The sequence below is a fragment of the Panthera pardus genome, unplaced genomic scaffold, assembly GCF_024362965.1.
Source record: "Panthera pardus isolate Hobbes unplaced genomic scaffold, ASM2436296v1 HiC_scaffold_6, whole genome shotgun sequence".
NCBI lineage: Eukaryota > Metazoa > Chordata > Mammalia > Carnivora > Felidae > Panthera > Panthera pardus.
Window position 1 is genome coordinate 62,870,696 of NW_026526991.1, and position 18,017 is coordinate 62,888,712.

Consider the following 18,017-nt stretch of genomic DNA (forward strand, 5'->3'; position numbering starts at 1 on the left):
GGCAGGAATCAGGATTATTCCCTTTGCCCTGTGGGGTACAAGAAGGCTGAAGGGGAACCAATGAGCAGCCTTTGGGGTCTGGGTGCTGGGAGGCTTGGGAGTGGGAACCAAGGCTATTATACAAACGGAAAAGCTACCTATGAATAATTTGCGAGTAGCCTGTGGAATAAAGGTGGATCCACACAAATCACATTTAAAACCGGCATATCCCACCCCTATAGGCTGTGAGTCACTTGCCTTGTTGAAAACCATGGCCTTGTGCACATAGGCTTCCTCACCACATGGTCGCCTGCACACCTCCTAGAGAAAGCCTGTGGGCCCCTATCATAGCTACACTCAGTGGCCTCCAAGCCTTGGGCTCTGTGCCCCGCCCCATCCTGAACCAGTCTCTGTGCAGATCAAGTGATGGCCTGGGGACAGCAGTGCGGATGGGCAGCAGCCCACCCAGTGGGGAGGACCGCCTAGTCTCCTCTCCCTCCTAAGGAGCCCTAAGACCCGGAGCTGAGGCTTGGTGTTAGCATTTCCACCCTCTGTGGGGCCCCCAAACCCTTCCTGCTGACTCACTCATGCCCTGGAACAATCCCCCCACCACAATCCCCTCTCCTGAGTGTTAGGGTGCAGCTGCCCTTTCCCCACAGCCCCATGCAGAGCATCTATTCTGTGCCAACCCCTGCATTAGAAGCTGGTGATACAGAGGTGACTAAGACACTCTCTTAACCCTGGAGGGACTCTTGACCTCATTGAGGAGTCATAGATAATGAGAGGCAACGAGCATGGAAACAAGAAAAGACAACTAATGATCATGCCCAGAAAGGGGGTCAAGAGAGACGTTCACAGAGAAGATTGTAAGGATAGAGCCTGGGTGAAAGCGTAGGGCAGCATATTCAAGAGAACACGTTCATTCACTTTTTCATTCCTTCAATACACACTTAGGAATCACCTGCTATGGGTCAGGCCACCCAGGGGTGCTGGTGACACGGTGATGAGCAAGACAGCTCCAGTCAGGGTTGACTTACTCAGCAGACAGGGTAGATACAGTTCCTAGAGCCCACAGCAGGGCCTGTAAAATGGTGCAGGCACTTTGGGAAACAGTCTGGTGGTTTCTCCAAATGGCAAATACAGACCTGCCATTCGACCCAGCAATTCCTCTCCGAGGTATATACCAAGGAGCGATGAAAACACGCGTGCACACAAAAACTTATATGTGAACACTCATAGAAGCGTTATTCACAACAACCAGAAGGTGGAAACAACCCAAATGTCCACCAATGGACAAACAGATCATCAAAATGTAGCGTATCCACACAATGGAGTATTATTTGGTCATGAAAAGGCATGAAGTACTGATCCGTGCTACCACACGGATGATCCTTGAAAACATCATAGTAAGGAAAAGAAGCCAGACACAAAGACCACGTGTTCTATTACTCCATTCCTATGAAAGCCCAGAATAGGGAAATCTGTAAAGACAGAAAGCCAACTAGTGGTTGCTTAGGGCTGGAGGGAGGAGAAGATGGGGGGCAGGGGGTGATAGCTAAATGCTTCCTTTTGAGGTGGTGAAAATGTTCCAAATTTGGCAATGGTGACAGTTTCGTGAGTCTGAGCATATACCACCACACTGTGTATTTTTAAGTGAGTGGATTCCATGATATGTGAATTATATCTCCATGCAGCTCTTTGGTTTTTTTAATGAGGCCCTGGCCCCAGTCCGTGCCTCCCAGGGCATACAGCCTAGCAGGGCATAGAGACCTGGAACGGGAGATTACACATGTGAGAACTGCTGTGGAGGGGGTCATAACTGAGGGTCCCACCCAGCCCCAGGTTTTGGGATGGTCCCAAGGAGGAAGGCAGGCAAACTGGACCCTGAAGGGAAGTAAGACTCAGGGGAAGAAAGCCCGGTGGCAGTTCCAGGCCAAGGGCCCGGCAACTGTGAGCCAGAGCACACCGTGCGTGAGCCAGTGAGAGTCAGGAGAGTGGGACATCCGCACAGGGGGCAGGCAGGCGGGCACGCAAGAGCAAGGCCTCCCAGCATCCGTTCCCACTTGCAGCCCCGTCGCTCTGGGCCTGGCCCTAGAGCCCTGCTAAGAAGCAACTTGCTGATGAATATACAAAGCTCTGAAAACTACAGGGGTGCTTTGGCCTGGAGTCAGCAAAAACAGAGATTTCAATAGACCACCCACCTCCAGCTCACAGATGGCTCCCTGAGGCCCAGGAAACACCCCACCGGAATAAAGGAGGGGACGGGTTCGCCACCCTCACTGTGAGGTGGGCTCCACATGCCTACGGTCCCTTTGGGACTTCCCTTTCAGAGGGCAGAGGCCCAGGGAGAGAGGAGGCTATCTGAACAGTCCACGAGGCAAAACTGGCCCCAGTGGTGGGAGACCCAAGCTCTGTCCTGGAAGGGAGCCCAGAGGCATGGGCCATCCCCCTCCAGACTGCCCACCATGCAGTCCCCCTCAGTGTTGTGCAGCACCACCCCCATTCTTCCTCCCTCCTCCCACTAGGAGCTGACTCAAGGCAGATGGGACAAAAGTGCCTCCTGGTGGTGGCCCGATGGTTCACATTCCATTCACCTAGGCACCTGCACCCAGGGCCAGCCCTGTGCAGAGAGGGTGCTGGGATACAGACAGAGAGGATCTGCGAGACCATCGTCTGCCTGATGTCTGAGTTTCACTGCATCCCTCTGGGCCTCGGGAATCCAAATCCTGGCCTCTTCCAGAGCACCCCTCTGAAGACAGGACGGGAACAGCCCAAAGGGGCCTGGGGACAGTGGAAATACCCAGAATGAAGCCCCTTGTTTCCGTGTCTGTCTCCCCAGAATGTCTCCCATTTCTTTGTCCCTCTCCTCACCAGGACCTCTCTTCTCCCCACGAGACCATTCCCAGCCCCACCTCCTCCTCCCTCAGGTCCCCTCTGCCCTGCCCCGACGGCCCTTGTCTGGCCAGGATCCCTTCCTCACCCCAGTCCTCTCAGTGGCCCCAGTGCACCCGCCACTGCTGCTCTCCACCAGGGCTTGGACTGGGGGAAAATGGCCTCCGAAGCAGCCCTGCGAACAGACCAGGGAACAGGATCGCTGTGTCTGCTGGAAGGCACCCAGCTGGGCCCCAGCCATCCCAGGAGCTAAACGCAGTGCCAGGCACACAGCAGTGCCCAGCAAGGCTGTAGAAGCGCCTTGACCGGTGCACCTTCCAGGAGCGGCATTTTCACCCTGGTCAGGTGACAGCTGCCTGGGCAACGTAAGGAACTGGGATTACATCTGAGAAAAATCCTCCTGCCTGGAAGAGTGGGGATCCCCAAACAAGAGGGGTGCTCTGTCTCTCCGGGGGAGGTGTTTAAATTCCATCCAAGTGTCATTAGTCTGAGAGGGTAGAGGGGTGGAAGGCCTAGGCAGGGGTGGGCTCAGCCTCTCCCCACCACTCCCCTCTTTCTGCTGGGGGACTCCCAAGCTTCCCTTCCCACGGGGGGGCTGCAGGTCCCAGCATGAACACCTCCCAGGGAGTGTCTTTTTCCAGCACAAACTTGTCTCGGGGCAAAACGGAAACATTTGGAAGAAGGCGGCTTTAAGCAAAGCCTCTCAGCCTCTGGGATTTCCCTGTCCTTCCCTCCCACACGCACACACAGCCACAGCATGCCCAGGGTTCCCAGACCCAGGACAGGGCCTCTCCCCACGCTTCAGGGGCTCTGCCTCCCCCCACGGCACAGAGGGCAGATCGCTGGCACCCATCCCACAGCCATCCTGGGAGGAGCCGTGGCTGGGCTCAGGCCCCAGATCTGGGGATTGCACCCGGACTGACTGACAGCAGCAGGAAGGAACTGTCAGGGCAGCAAAAGCTCCCGCCAGCCCAGAGTTTCCAGGGCACCTGCTGCCTACGTGCCACCCCCCTACCCTGAAGAACCTGCTGAGGGTTGTGTTCTGCATCATCTGGTGGAATGACACCTCAGAACTATAAACTGCTGATGGTGATAGCTCATTCCAGAACCGGAGTTATGCCTGACTGGTCCCACCTGCCCCGCCTGGTCAGGCCCGCAGGAAGCAGAAGCCAAGGACAGCCCCAGAATGGCTGGGCTGGCGGGTGATGAAAGTGAAGTGTGACTGTGGTGCAGGAAGAGGCGGTTGCTGGATAGGAGCAGGGGTGGCCGTCTAGCAGGGAGGGGAGGCTTGTGCAAAAGAGACGGGAGGAGCAGAGAGAGGGAGGGAGGGAGGAGAGCGAGGGGGAGAGATGGACTGCAGTGACCACACCAGCTGCCACAGCGTTGCCCCAGACATTTTCACATGTATCTCCACAATACTGTGAAGGAAAAGGAGGTGTCAGTACATTTTACGGATGAGAAAACTGAGGCTTAGAGAGGTTAAAGGACTTCCCCCAGGTCACCGGTATACCCCAGAGGGGGCATGTTTGCTGCCCAACACTGTTCGAAATGGCCAGTGAGCAGTGATAGTAACAAACAGACTGACACTCAGTCAGTTGTATTATAGTTTTGAAGTTCTCTACAGACAAGAACCCGCAGCAGAGCCCTGTTCCCCATCTGCCCTCGGTGCACCACCGTCCAAGGTCACTCTGCTGGCAGGTGGCAAAACTGGGAATGAACCCAGGTCCATCTGACTCCAAGGACTGTGTCAAGTCCCTGTCGTTGGCCTGGCACACTCACCGGTGTTCTCAACGCCTCTTTCCCACTTTCACATCCCCAGGGGTCCTCCATTCTCCTTCCCAACCACCTAGATCCCCTTACTCACAGCCCCAGAGGCCAGACCTGGAGGACAAACTGGGTTGGGTCCCCAATAAGCACTTGAGATTCTACCCCGCCATCATCCTCAGGGCCATGCCTGTCCACTTTGGAGCCCGGAGTCTCCTCTTCATGAAATATCCCCAAAATCAAATGCTCAAATTCCTCTTCTTCCTACTTCCTGCTCCTTTCTCCCCCTTGTCTTGCTTTGAATCTTTGAGGTGTATTCATGCATTCTACAAAACTAGGCATTCTCATCATGTGCCCCACTCTACTAGGCCCTGGGGACACAGAGTGCACAAAATGCACAAGTGCCTGCATCCTGCAACTTGCATTCCAGCCAGGGAAGGCAGAAGACCAGCAAGCAGACCCATACAGGAGAGGCCCCCTGATGGCAACAATGAGAGGAGGGATCGGGAAAGCTTGGGGAGGGGACTTTAGGGGATGACCTATGAACAAGGACCTTGAAGAGCTGAGGGACTGGGCCACGAAGCTATGTGAGGAAAAGAAGTTCCCAGTGGAGAAACAGCAAGTGGGAAAGTGTCTGAGGCAGGACTTTTCCTGTCTGTTTCATGGACAACCAGAAGGTCAGGGTGGCTGGAGCCTGGTAAGCACCCAGATGGATAGAGGGAAATGAGGTCAGTGAAAGGGGACCATAGACTTCTGCATGCCATTTACTCCGTGGGATGGGAAACCAGGAGGGCATAGAAATGACATGATCTAACAGGTTTTTAAAGGATCACTCTGTGCTGTTAAGAAAGACTGAGGGGGAAAGGGAGACTAGCTGGAGGGCACACCAATGGGCCCTGTGAGAAGTGATGGGCTTGGGCAACATGGTAGCAGTGGGGTGGTGAGAGGGAGTAGGAAGTCTGGAGTAGGATTAGCCAATGAATTGAATGTGGGCTATGAAAACAAAGCAGAGGAAGCAGGATGACGCTCAGATTTTTGGCCTGAGCTACTAAAGGGATAGTGAGCTTGGCAAGTAGAATGTATTTAGTGGGAATGGCATTGGGAAAACAGAGTTGGATACATTAGATTGAGACACCTATTTGATATCCAAATAAAGATGTGGATTATTAAAATGTAAGTGTGAAGGACAGAAGGGATGTTCACCATAGCGATATGTCTTGGTAGTCATCAGTGGATAGACAGTTTTAAAGACATGAGACTTGGGGTGCCTAGGTGGCTCAGTGGGTTAAGTGTCCGACTTCAGCTCAGGTCATGATCTTGTGGTCCATGAGTTTGAGCCCTGCGTTGGGCTCTGTGCTGACAGCTCAGAACCTGGAGCCTGCTTCCGTTTCTGTGTCTTCTCTCTCTCTCTCTCTCTCTCTCTCTCTCTCTCTCTCTCAAAAGTAAATAAACATTTAAAGTTTTTTTAAGGCATGAGACTGTATGATGTCACCAAGGGAATGCATGTAGATAAAAATGTGAACAGGTACGAAGCTTGGGCCCAAGGATGCTGCAGTGTGTAGAGGTTGGGGATACGATAAGAAACTGGCAACTGAAAAGAAGCTGTCAGTAATATGGCAAGACAATCAGGATAGCATGGTGTCTGGAAACCAAAAGAAGAAACGATTTCCAGGAAAGGGGAATGATCAACGACGGCAAATATAGCTTAGAAGGTAAGTGAGGGCTGAGGACAGACCATTGAAGTTAGCAACATGGAGATCACCAGTAATCTTCACAAAAAGAATTCTCTCGTTATTACTTTCCTGCTTCTCTCTTTACTCATGCACCTGATAGCTGGGTCTATGGAATGGAGTAGTAAACTAGGAACAGAGGGAAACTTCCTCAATTTGATTTTTTAAAAATCTACAAAAAACCTACAACTAACATCATACTTCATGGTGAGAAACTTGAAGCTTTCCCACTAAAATTAAAAATAAGGCAAAGATGCCCCCTTTTACCCCTGCTTTTCAACATCATACTGGAAGTCCTAGCTAATGGACAAAAGGAAATAAATGCTGTAGAGATTGGAAAGGGAGAAAATAGTGAAGCCTCAAGCTGGATAGCTCAGGGCAAAAGCACACACCTCCCTCCAAGTAGAGCCCCAAGCATCCTAAAGGATCCCAAGCATCCAGTCAAGCACAACAACCACCAGGCACAGGGCAAGTAGAATGAACCATGTGTCACACTACAATAGAAATGGCAAACACTTGTTTTTGGATCCTGAAAGAGCTGCAATATTGATAACAATGATAATATCCAGTTGCTTATAACTTTCATTTTCTGTCCAGATGCTTATTCTTTGTCTCCCATCCAAGTACCATCCAGACCTGACCCTGCTTAGCTTCTGAGACCTGATGAGATCAGGTGTATTCAGAGTGGTATGGCCATAGGCCAGACACTTATAGCTTTGGATCTCTCCAGCCTAACCAAAGATTCATCAATAATGCAAGAAACCTGCACACAAGACTATAGATCAACCCTAATGTGTATTTGGGGGGTTCAAAATCATGTGGTTAACTTTCCACACAGGTACATGGCCAAACCATTGGCATGCTTTGGCCTCATATTATGCCATGGAAGTATTGACTAGTGGAAGTCCTTAAGCTAAATCTTCCCCCACCATTGAGACTGTCTATCTGTGTTCCCTCAGCATCATGCACATTGCCTGGGACAGAGTAGGCAACTGATAATTTTTGAATGAACTAAAACTTAGTGAATTAATCTCTTCTGAGTATCTCAAATCAGACATGCGTCTGTACTAACCCAAATGAGCTTTCCTGAAGGTTCAACTCTTACATAGGCAGCCAGACTGGAGCATGGAGAACAGATAAGGCAGTACAAAAGGTTTTTGGCCTACTTAATCCATCTATAGAGATGCAATAAACTGTATTCTTGCCATACCATTTGTTACTCGGAACTGTGCAGACCCTGTCTTTTCTGTACACCCCCATCTATTCAGGAGTTTATATCTGTATGGATGCATCCTTTTGAACCTCTTGCTGGAGTTGTTACCAACCTAACTTTCTGGTGGTTAGCCACAGTAACAGTGAAAAAGTCTATTGGATTTATGACCAAGGCAAATTAATGTCCCCATAATGGCAATTGTGGTGGACTTGTGGGAAAAAATAAGACCATAATGTTTGTGTTTATGTGTTTTTAATGTTTATAGGTGTGATGTTGTAGCCCTGATCTTGAGGAGAATAGGTGTGTCTGAGATTAGCTCATTATTAATAAACTTACAGGCATGAAGAGTTTCTGCTAACTACCCAAGCTCATAAATGTGTCCAAATGGATTTTTTTTGTTTTTATGGGGCCAATCCTCAGATCCCCAGACACATAAAAGGGGAAAGAGGGATCCACTAGCCTCAGAGGGACTCCCAGCTCAAGCTTGCCCCACTCTGCAATCCCTGCTCTGTCCTCACCCAGGAAGTCATCATGTCTTGCCGCTCCTACAGAGTCAGCTCTGGTCGCCGCATGGGCAACTTCAGCTCTTGCTCAGCAGTGACCCCCCAGAACCTGAACCGCTTCCGGGCCAGCTCTGTCTCCTGCAGGAGTGGGCCCGGCTTCCGGGGTCTTGGCAGCTTTGGTAGTCGGAGTGTCATCACTTTTGGATCGTGCTCACCCCGGATGGCAGCAGTATGCCCTCGTCCCATCCGCTGTGGAGTTGGCTTTGGTGCTGGCAGTGGGATGGCCTTTGGCTTTGGTGATGGGAGTGGTGCTGGTCTGGGGTTTGGGGCCAGCGGTTGTGTTGGTCTGGGATTTGGAGCCCACAGTGGCCTTGGTTATGGCTTTGGCGGCCCTGGCTTTGGCTACAGAGTTGGAGGAGTTGGAGTCCCAGCAGCCCCATCTATCACAGCAGTGACTGTTAACCAGAGCCTGTTGACCCCCCTCAACCTGGAGATTGATCCCAATGCCCAGAGGGTGAAGAAGGATGAGAAGGAGCAAATCAAGACCCTTAACAACAAATTTGCCTCCTTCATTGACAAGGTACTTATAACAGCTCAGTCTCTGGGTCTGGGATGGTGAGAGCTAAAATGCATTGGGGTGTCCTCTCCCTTAAGAAGAAACAGTCCAGGCCTGGGGAATCAACCTTGACCCAGAACCTTCAGGCACCGCAGTATGATTTCTGGGTCACTCTGCTGCAAAACAAGGACAAACGAGGAAATGCTGCAAGGTGGAATAGACTAAGACAGAGGTTGTGTCTTCTTGAGGAGAGAGGAGCATCCAGCCAAATCTGAGGGAATCTGGACAAACTAAGTCCTACCATCTAGTCACTTAGAAATATCTCCCAAATAAGCTAGAAATTAAGACTTTGGCCAGATGTTGGCTACATGTTTAAAAGGTTTTATCCTTTGAGATCTTGGTGGCCTTTTTGAGATTGTCATAGCTTCTGAGGCTGTGTGACCACATCTGTCCAGGCTCAGGAAAGTGGAGTATGGAGTAATTTTTGCACAAAACAAATAACATATACTCCCCATGTGGGATACCCAGGTTCAGCTGAGTTGCCTAGATTGAGAGAAATAGTAGGGAACTACCAGAGGAAGTCATGATGGTCAGACTCATGAGAGAAACAATGATGTGGAGCTGACATCCCACAAACCATGTCTCCATGGAGCAGGAATGCTCTGTGTCTGAGAATAGAAACTCACCTCTGTGAGCTTCAGGTTCCTCATCTCTGAAACAAAGTGTTGGAGCAAATGATCTCCAAGTTCTCCTCCAGCTGATGGAGCTCTTCAATTCTCAGCTGATGGAGTATCCGGGATGGTGGGTATGACTTATGACCTGAGAATTCCTACCTCCTAATGCTTTATCCCACTTCAATATACTTTATTTTGCTCCTCATTCCCTGTGAGAGATGGCCAATATCAGTTTTTAGATACAGGTAAATCCCTGCTCCCCTTTCTTGGAGGGTAGAGGCAAAATGGTACTGTGGTGCTTTGGTTCGAAAGTTTCTGTTTAGCTGAGCCTGGCTGAGCATGAGGAGGGGGTCACAGACCTACTCTTCCAGCTTTTACTGAGCTAGAAGATGAATGAAAAGCCAACAGGCAAGAGGACAATGTCAACATGGGGCTGAGAGTCATCTATGGCCACCTGAAGAGCCGGTCAACGTGTAGGCGACTCTATCAAGCTCTTCAGGTGCCATTTCTTTGACCCTGTGGATTTAGGTGCGGTTCCTGGAACAGCAGAATAAGCTCCTAGAGACCAAGTGGAATTTCCTCCAAGAGCAGAAATGTGCCAGGAGCAACCTGGAGCCCCTCTTTGAGAACTATATCACCAACCTGCGGAGGCAGCTGGACATACTGAACAGTGACCGGGCCCGGTTCGAGGCTGAGAGAAACCACATGCAGGATGTCCTAGAGGGTTTCAAGAAGAAGTAAGTGGCATCTGGACTGCATAGACCAAGGATAGGCAGGGTTTGGTCCCCAAAGCAGCTGCCAAGTTCAGATAATAGCAGCTGGACAGATCAGAGTTGAATGCTGGTTTCAATACTCAGCCTAGAGATAGGAGTGGGGAAAATGATATGTAAGACAGGAGGGGGACGCCCTCTGTGGTTCCTGAGTAAAAACTAGTCTTGGTATTGGGCATGATTTGTCCCTAGTCTTGCCTGTGGGAATGGGTCCGTTGAGTCCAGAAAAATAGTACTCAGGTGCAACAATGAGTTGGGTCCTACATCCTCTATGTTCAAGTGCAATGACTCCAAGTCTTTTCTAGCAGAGGAGCATAGCAATGGTCCACATTTTCAGACCCCAAATCTAATTTGAGAAAGTAAAAAGAATTTGGAAAAACTGAGGGTCACAGGCTCATAAAAGGTCTTAAAGATGAGACAAAGATGAGATGTGAACATGTAGGTGCCAACAAGGACCTGTGCTCCTGGATGCAGCAGAGATGTTTTAAGAGGCTCACTAGGAAGAGGAGAGTAACTGGCTCTCAGCTCAGAATGAGAATGAGAATTCACCCTCTCCATCCTTATCATCCAGGTACGAAGAGGAGGTAGGATTCCGGGCCAACGCTGAGAATGAGTTTGTGGCTCTGAAGAAGGTAAGGGAGAGCCATAGGTCCAAGCAAACTTCTCCTCCAGACAGAAGAATGTTCCAAAGACACCTTCTGCCCTGGAAACTGCCCAGGCAGCCCTGTGGAGTCTGGGACCACTCGCACAGAGTGGGACCTCTAAGGTCATAACAGGTTCCCTTTGGAGTTCCGATTTGGCCTCAGATTATTTAGGACTGGGTCTTCACGAGAGCAGAGGTCTGAAGAGATGACCTTTTAAGAGTCTTAGATTATCCAGATTCTCCTTGCCTCTAAATAAGCATCAGAAAATGTCTACAGCCCCCAGGGGAGTTTTCATGTTGTAGTAGGGAGAAGAACAGTAGTCACTAAGCTGCATTCCAAGGACTCCACCATCCATCGCAAAGCTGGCCTGGCCCAGTGGGGAATGGCCTGATTTTTCCACCCATCTCCAGATCCTGCCAAGCTTAAACGGTGTACAAGTAATGGCCATTTTATCCTTCTTTCTTTTATGTAGGATGTGGATACATCTTTCTTAAATAAGTCTGATCTAGAGGCCAACGCAGATACCCTAACTCAGGAAATTGACTTTCTCAAAGCCTTATACATGGCGGTAAGCATTCATCCCCTTCTGAGCTAAACAAGGAGATCAGTGCTTGGCCTGAACTCCCAGGAGGAGGTGGGGCGGGGGGGGGGGGCGGGGTTCATCTGGACTGGCATAATTTCTAACGTTTGGTATTACACATCTTCCTCCCATTCAAATCTATATCCTCTATATGTTGATGTGTCTACAAATGGATAAGGGAAGGTAAGCAGGCAGGCTTCTTGGCTGCCTGACTCAGCTCTATGATAAATTCCTTGGATCTATGATCCAACTCCTTATTGGCCAATCCAAAGACTGGGGTCTAGGAGTTTCACTTCCTCTCTACTGGTCAAAAGACTCCAGAAAACTGATTTGCTAGGAGGTGTAAGAAAAATTGTGGTTGACCTACTTAGCTGGATGAATTAGTTACGTTTTGCTTTGTAAGTGGTCTGTTTGGTCAGGTACAGAGCCAGCCAGTGCTAATGTCTGGCTCCGAGTGGAAAGGCTGAAGAAAGCTCCCTCTGGAGCCCTTATAGTCCAAGCCACTGGTTCTATTAACGACTTGGGATATAGGAATTCCTAGACCACCATGTTCTAGAATATTATCAACTCTCAATGATCCACGAGCAGCACAGCCACTTTGTGGATATGCCAGGGAGAAGTTTCGGCCCTAGCACGGCTCTCACTCCCCTCCACTGAGCTCCTAGGCACCGTGTATTCACCTAAGCAAATGAAGTGTGAAAGGGAGTCTTCAAGTATATAATGAGCGTTTAAATTCAAACTGAAATGGTTTGCAGTTCATGTCCTTTCCTTTGCCCTCGGTTTGGATGGTCCACTCCGTTGCTTTGATCTGAAAAAAAGGAGCAATGCTTTCTGCTCCTAAAGCCACTCCTGGGGCCCCTGGGGCCCCTGGGGCAGAGTCCCGGCCACTGATGGGATGCTGAGCCCATCTGTCTCACTGATCCCCCAACACAGGAAATCCAATTGCTGCAGTCACACATCTCGGAGACATCAGTCATCGTGAAGATGGACAACAGCCGGGACCTGAACTTTGATGGAATCATCGACGAAATCAAGGAGCAGTATGAAGAGGTTGCCAGGCGCAGTCGGGCTGATGCTGAGGCGTGGTACCAGAACAAGGTGGGTGGCGGAATGGGGTGGGGGGCACTGAGGAAGAGGTGTGGGCAGCCTCAGAGTAAGACTCATGTACAATGGAGTGGATGCAGCAGAGGTCTCAAGCCCCCATCTCAGCTGGGGCTGTGGTCTTGACTCAGACTTTGGATCCTCGTAACATCCCTCGCTTGCCCCTAGTACGAGGAGATGCGGGTGACAGCCGGCCAGCACTGTGACAACCTGCGCAACACACGGGATGAGATCAATGAGCTGACCCGCCTGATCCAGAGACTGAAGGCAGAGATTGAGCACTCCAAGGCTCAGGTGGGCAAAGGAGAGGGGAGGAGAAGGAGGGGCAGTGTTTCTAGCCCCACCTGGGGATCTGCTAGTCCCCGCCAAAGCCCACCTGCACCCTGCCCTTCCTGCAGCGGGCCAAGCTGGAGGCCGCGGTGGCCGAGGCAGAGCAGCAGGGCGAGGCGGCCCTCAATGACGCCAAGTGCAAGCTGGCGGATCTGGAGGGCGCCCTGCAGCAGGCCAAGCAGGACATGGCCCGGCAGCTGCGAGAGTATCAAGAACTGATGAACGTCAAGCTGGGCCTGGACATCGAGATTGCCACCTACAGGCGCCTGCTGGAGGGCGAGGAGATCCGGTGAGAGTTCTCCGCGGGAGTGAGGTCAGACTTAGGCATCTAGAAAGACTCAGTGGGGGAGGGGACCAGGTGAAGAACCGCTAACTTGAAGTTAACAGTCTCTTCTCTGCAAACATTAGTCCCTTTGCCCTCACCAAGGAGTTAGAAGACGGTTCTAGATTTTCGCCCCCCAAATGAGAGTTTGTAGACAGGCTGCACCGGAATCACGGGGAGTTCTGCTTCACTGATTATCTGTTTAAAAACAATAATAATAACACATTTCCTCAAATATTTTGATTCAGTAGTTTTGGGGCAGAGTCTAGGAACATGTATGTTTTTTCAAAGCTCCCGGGATGCTTGTACAGCTAGGGGTAAGAACCACCGGTCCACTCTGCCAAGAAAGCCCTTTGGAGAGCAAGCGGGTTTTCAGGGAATAGCACTGGTTGTGAGCTGACTTATTCCTTTCCATCCCCAGGATCTGCGAAGGTGTTGGACCAGTAAACATATGTAAGAACCTTAAGTCTTTTCCTCTTCACATTTCTCTCCTGGGGCTCTGCAAATTTCCTTTCAACCCAGGCCCACGTTGGGATCAGGAGCCCATGGCTGGGCTGGCCATGACAGTCAGGGAAGCAAGGACCAGCAAGCCCCTGGACTGGGGACATCGCCTTAGCTGAGGTCCAAGATCTCCCCAGAGCCTTCCTTCCCCAGGGTTAAGCAATCACAAAGGTTTGCAGGGCTTAACAGATGGGAGAGGGTTCTGGAAGAGAGTCAGCCTTTTTTCTTTGAGTGGTCTTGCCCTTCAGGGACAAAGGCCAGAGACAGAATGAAAAGATCTGTGCCAGCGAGTTGCCGCATGCCCATGGCTGGGGATGGGACAAAAATGAGCGGATGTCTCCCTGCTGCTGCTGCTGCTGCTGCTGCTGCTGCTGTCAAAGTATTGTTTGTGGCCGAGCGTACAGGGGGTTATGCTGGGCACTGCAAGGTGGGGGCACAAAGACCAGGAAAGATCAGCCCCTGCTCTCTAAAATTACAATCTTCTTTGGAAGACAAGCCCTCTCCACTGTCCACCTAACCCTCAAAGCCCTGAGGAGATGAATAGGCATTAGTACCCCTTTTTTATTCACTTAGAGAAAATATGTGGTTTGCCAGAAGCCACAAAGCTAGATTTCTGATCCAAAGGTTTAAATCTACACAGGTGCATGGTGGAGCTGAATGCTATCCTGGGTGGGTCAGGTAGTCACAGCTACTTGTCCTCGGATGTCCCTGCCCTCAGAGAGGGGGAGGCAGCAAGGAGTGGCTTTCTGCAAGAGGTCAAGCTTGAGTGAAGGTCACAGATGGTAGGAAGGATTCTGGTAAAAGGGGAGGAAAGGAGGGGCGCCTGGGTGGCTCAGTCGACTCAGCATCTGACTCTTGATTTCGGCTCAGGTCATGATCTCATGGTTCATGGGATCGAGCCCCGTGTCAGGCTCTATGTTGACAGAACAAAGGCTGCTTGGGATTCTCTCTCCGCCCCTCCATCTCTCTCTCTCTCTCTCTCTCTCTCTCTCTCTCTCTCTCTCTCAAAAATAAATAAACATTAAAAAAAAAAAGAGAGGAAAGGACCGGGAGCCCTCTCCACAGACGGGGCTGAGCTAAGGAAGCTTTAGTTGGATTGGCATCCTGGGGTACAGAGGCAGGCCCAGGGGATACCAGAAGGCTACAGAACAGAGCCATCAGTGGGTGGGAAGAGAACTGACTAGCGACTCTTGTTGGAGGGACAATGTGGGGACCACCAAGGGGCATGATATAATCGGGAGAGAGAAGCCCCAAGCGTTATAGGAGCTACTGCTCCGGTATCTGGATAATCCAGCTCATGCCCAACCTGACTTCAGCCATATATAAATGACAGCCAATTTATGGCTATATGCAACCTGGGGGATTGGCTGAATTCTTCCATTTTAATCTGAATGTGCAACTTCAGTTGAGTCACGGCCTTGGAGTCACCCAGACAAGAGAAGGGAAAAATGGGTGTCATCTGTGTGGACGATAGGGACCACTTGCCCAGGCCACTTCCCCTGATGTCGCCAGTCCTGTCCCCTCCTCCGCCCCCCTCAGTGGGGAGACCACTGGAGGACTGGGCCCCAGGAGTGGGCAGCCCACCTCGCTGACAGTTTCCCCTCTCTCCTACAGCCGTGAGCAGCTCCCGGGGTGCCGTGGTGTGTGGGCCTGAACCCCTGGTCGCCAGCTCCACCCTCTCCCGCGGTGGGGTCACTTTCTCGGGCAGCAGCAGCATCCGGTCCAGCAATGCCTGTGGCTCCAGCCTGGGTGGGACCCGGATCATCACGGCTGGGGGGGACCTGCTGAATGTGGGCTCCCGGGGTGGCTCCGTGCTCACGGGCGAGGCCTGCGTCCCCAGCGTCCCCTGCCCGCTGCCCACCGAAGGGGGCTTCAGCAGCTGCAGTGGGGGCCGTGGCAGCCGCAGCTCCAGCATCCGCTTCGTGTCCACCACCACCTCCCGCCGGACCAAGTACTGAGAGGCCAGTGCCAGCCAGCCACTGCCCAGGGAAGAGCCATCTCAATGTCACCTGCTTCTGTCCCCAGAGGCATCTGGACTCTGGGCCAGAGGGGATTCCAGCTACCCCTCCTGCCAGGAGGCCGACACTGCCCTCCCCAGGGATTGATCCGCCCAGCCCCTGTCCTCTGGGGGGATTTTCTCACTACCTAGACACTCTGTCCGCAGTCCCAGTACACTGGCTTCTCCCTGACTCCCCATTCCTGTCCTTTGAATCACTCTCCACCATTGAACAGCCTGAAGAAATGCACATTCAATACAGTCACACAAATCAGTGCGCCAGGGAGAAAAGGAACCGTCCAAAGCCAAAAAGAATGTGCTTGGGTAGCATTGCCACCTTGGACTAATTTGGAGAATGGAGAGTTGGCTGTCCCCACTGCAGGCGTCTTTAGCCCACTGTCTTTTGCTTCCTTCTTCTTCCTTTCCCTGGCAGGAGAAGGTTCTTTCCTTCTCTTCCTCCCCCAGAAGGACTCTCAGTCCTTCGTGGCCCGAGGATCTCTAAGTCCCCTGAGATGGTTCTTCTCCAAGTGGCAGATGTCCTAGCTGCTTCTCTCCCAGGGTCATTGGTTTAATTCCAGCATGTGAGTGCACGAGGTGGGTGGGGTGCAGATGGGGAGGTGGGCTCTGCTGTGCTGCATGTGCCCCGTCCCTGTGGGTGGTGTGAAGGAGGCCCAGCCCTGTCCGCTGTAGAGGGGTTTATGTCTACAAGCTGCAGGGAGGGCCTGGGTGGGGGCACAGGGGCCTGTTTATACTTTTCTTTGCGTTGCTGGGTTTTCAATAAACTTGCCAAGCTAACATCACCAGGACTCTGGCCTCTCCTTCCAGATCACACTGCTGATGGGGGGAGACTGCCTCCTAGACTCCACCAGCCCAGCCCCCTGGGGACTTGCTGAGGGCAGAGGCTGCTGTCATGGGCACAGAGGAGGCACAGAGGAAAGAGGGCTCGGGACCCTCCCTGGAGGACCTCGCAGCTCAGGGAGGGAGAGGAAAAATGCAGCAAAGGCCCTGAGAACAAGTGCCCAGCAGCCCACTTCTCTCCCGGAGAGAAGTGCCCTGTACCTCACGACCAACACAAACCCTTCTACCTGTTCCCCAGCCTCCCCAGCCCCGCTTCTTCTGGAATCATTACAGGACCCTCATCCTTCTGTCCTCACTCTTGTCTCCAACCGGTTCACTCACCATGGCACTGTTAGAAAGCCCTTACTCACACAGAAAACTGATCATGGCTCTCCCCTACTTATAGCCCTCAGTGGTTCCCCATTGTCTTCTAGTGAAAGCCCAAACTCTTTAACATGGCGGAACATGAGCGTTCTGCGCATATACTTCCTCCCTCGCCATCCGTTCCATGCACCCCACGCTGGCTCTCCTCCTTTATTCATTCATCCAGCAGACTTTTGATAAACGCTTAATACACGTCAGACACAATGCTGAGAAAACAGCAGTGAACAAGACTTCGTCCCTGCCCTCAAAGAGCTTATAGTCCAGGCTGTGACCGGTAAAGAAGCACTTATGACTTGATATGCTAAGCGCTGGGTTAAGAGTGGAATCCATGCTGCGATGCACGGAGGAGAGGCCCAACTTAGACCAGGAGCATTATTAAAAGCTTCCTGGAAGATGTCATGTCAGAGCAGAGATGTGAAGGATGATGAATTAGCCGTACTGACAAGGAGGAAGTACTCCAATCAGAGGAAACAAGGTGTGCAAAACCCAGGAGGTTGGAGAAAGCACGCCCAGTTTGGGGATCTCACTGGGGCTGAATATAGCATAGCCTGCAAGGGACAGCACAGGTGGGGGCAGGAGGCAGCCCAGGTGCGCTCTCACCTTGAGAGTCCTCCTTCTCAGAGAGCAGGAAGCACACCCTTCATCTTTATAGATACTGCCTTGCCCACTCCTCAGCCAGCAACCTGAGAGCTTGCATGTTGCTCTGCTCACAGCTGAAGGCCTATCTGGCCCTGGACTCACCAGCCACCCACCCTCCTGCTTACAGGAGCTCCATACCACCTCCACACCGGTAGGCATTTCCAGAGACACTGGAGGCACATTGCAGGAGTAGGACTTTCCTTCCATTGAGCTCTCTCAACAGCTTCTCTACTGCCAGATTCCTGCACCCAGACAGCTGCTGTAATGTCAGCCTCCCACAATGCACAGCAGCAGCAGCACCCAGCAGCCAGGAGCTTCCCCAGCACCCTTCGTGGGAAGTTTCATAGCCAGTGCCCCCTGAAGAACACCTCTTCCTAAAAAGCTTTCCCCCAGCACCCTAGAGGGTAGATTTCTCCTAAGTTCTGGGTGGGAGATTTCCAGCAAGTTCCATTGATGTGGCATCTCAGTGACTTCCCTGGAATACAGTGAGCAGCAGCTGTGCCCTCTCCAATGAGACCAGGAGCTCAATAATGGTTTTTCCTTGGGGCCCTAGAGGTAGTGACTGTCCCTTACATCTGTCATTCTATACTCTCTAGAGTTCT

General features: G+C 51.7%; 1 protein-coding gene across 2 annotated transcripts; it reads left to right on the top strand.

Moving 5' to 3' along the window:
• Nucleotides 1-8,086: 8,086 nt before the first annotated feature.
• Nucleotides 8,087-16,144, top strand: KRT84 (keratin 84). 2 transcript variants are annotated; one of them, XM_053895702.1, is made up of 10 exons: nt 8,087-8,311; nt 8,447-8,661; nt 9,840-10,048; nt 10,653-10,713; nt 11,198-11,293; nt 12,239-12,403; nt 12,575-12,700; nt 12,805-13,025; nt 13,480-13,511; nt 15,174-16,144. In XM_053895702.1, exons 1-10 carry the CDS (start codon nt 8,110-8,112, stop codon nt 15,515-15,517), a joined length of 1,671 nt encoding a protein of 556 aa, XP_053751677.1. In that variant the 5' UTR covers nt 8,087-8,109; the 3' UTR covers nt 15,518-16,144. The 2 variants fall into 2 exon arrangements, with proteins under 2 accessions (XP_053751677.1, XP_019274999.2); XM_019419454.2 differs by having other exon boundaries at nt 8,087-8,661.
• The last annotated feature ends 1,873 nt before the right edge of the window (nt 16,145-18,017 follow it).

Excerpts from the sequence above, each read along its gene's own strand:
- KRT84 (XM_019419454.2), top strand. The coding sequence starts at position 8,110 with ATGTCTTGCCGCTCCTACAGAGTCAGCTCTGGTCGCCGCATGGGCAAC. Across the intron at positions 10,049-10,652 it reads CTAGAGGGTTTCAAGAAGAA|GTACGAAGAGGAGGTAGGAT; the intron begins GTAAGTGGCATC and ends CTTATCATCCAG. Across the intron at positions 13,026-13,479 it reads CTGGAGGGCGAGGAGATCCG|GATCTGCGAAGGTGTTGGAC; the intron begins GTGAGAGTTCTC and ends TTCCATCCCCAG.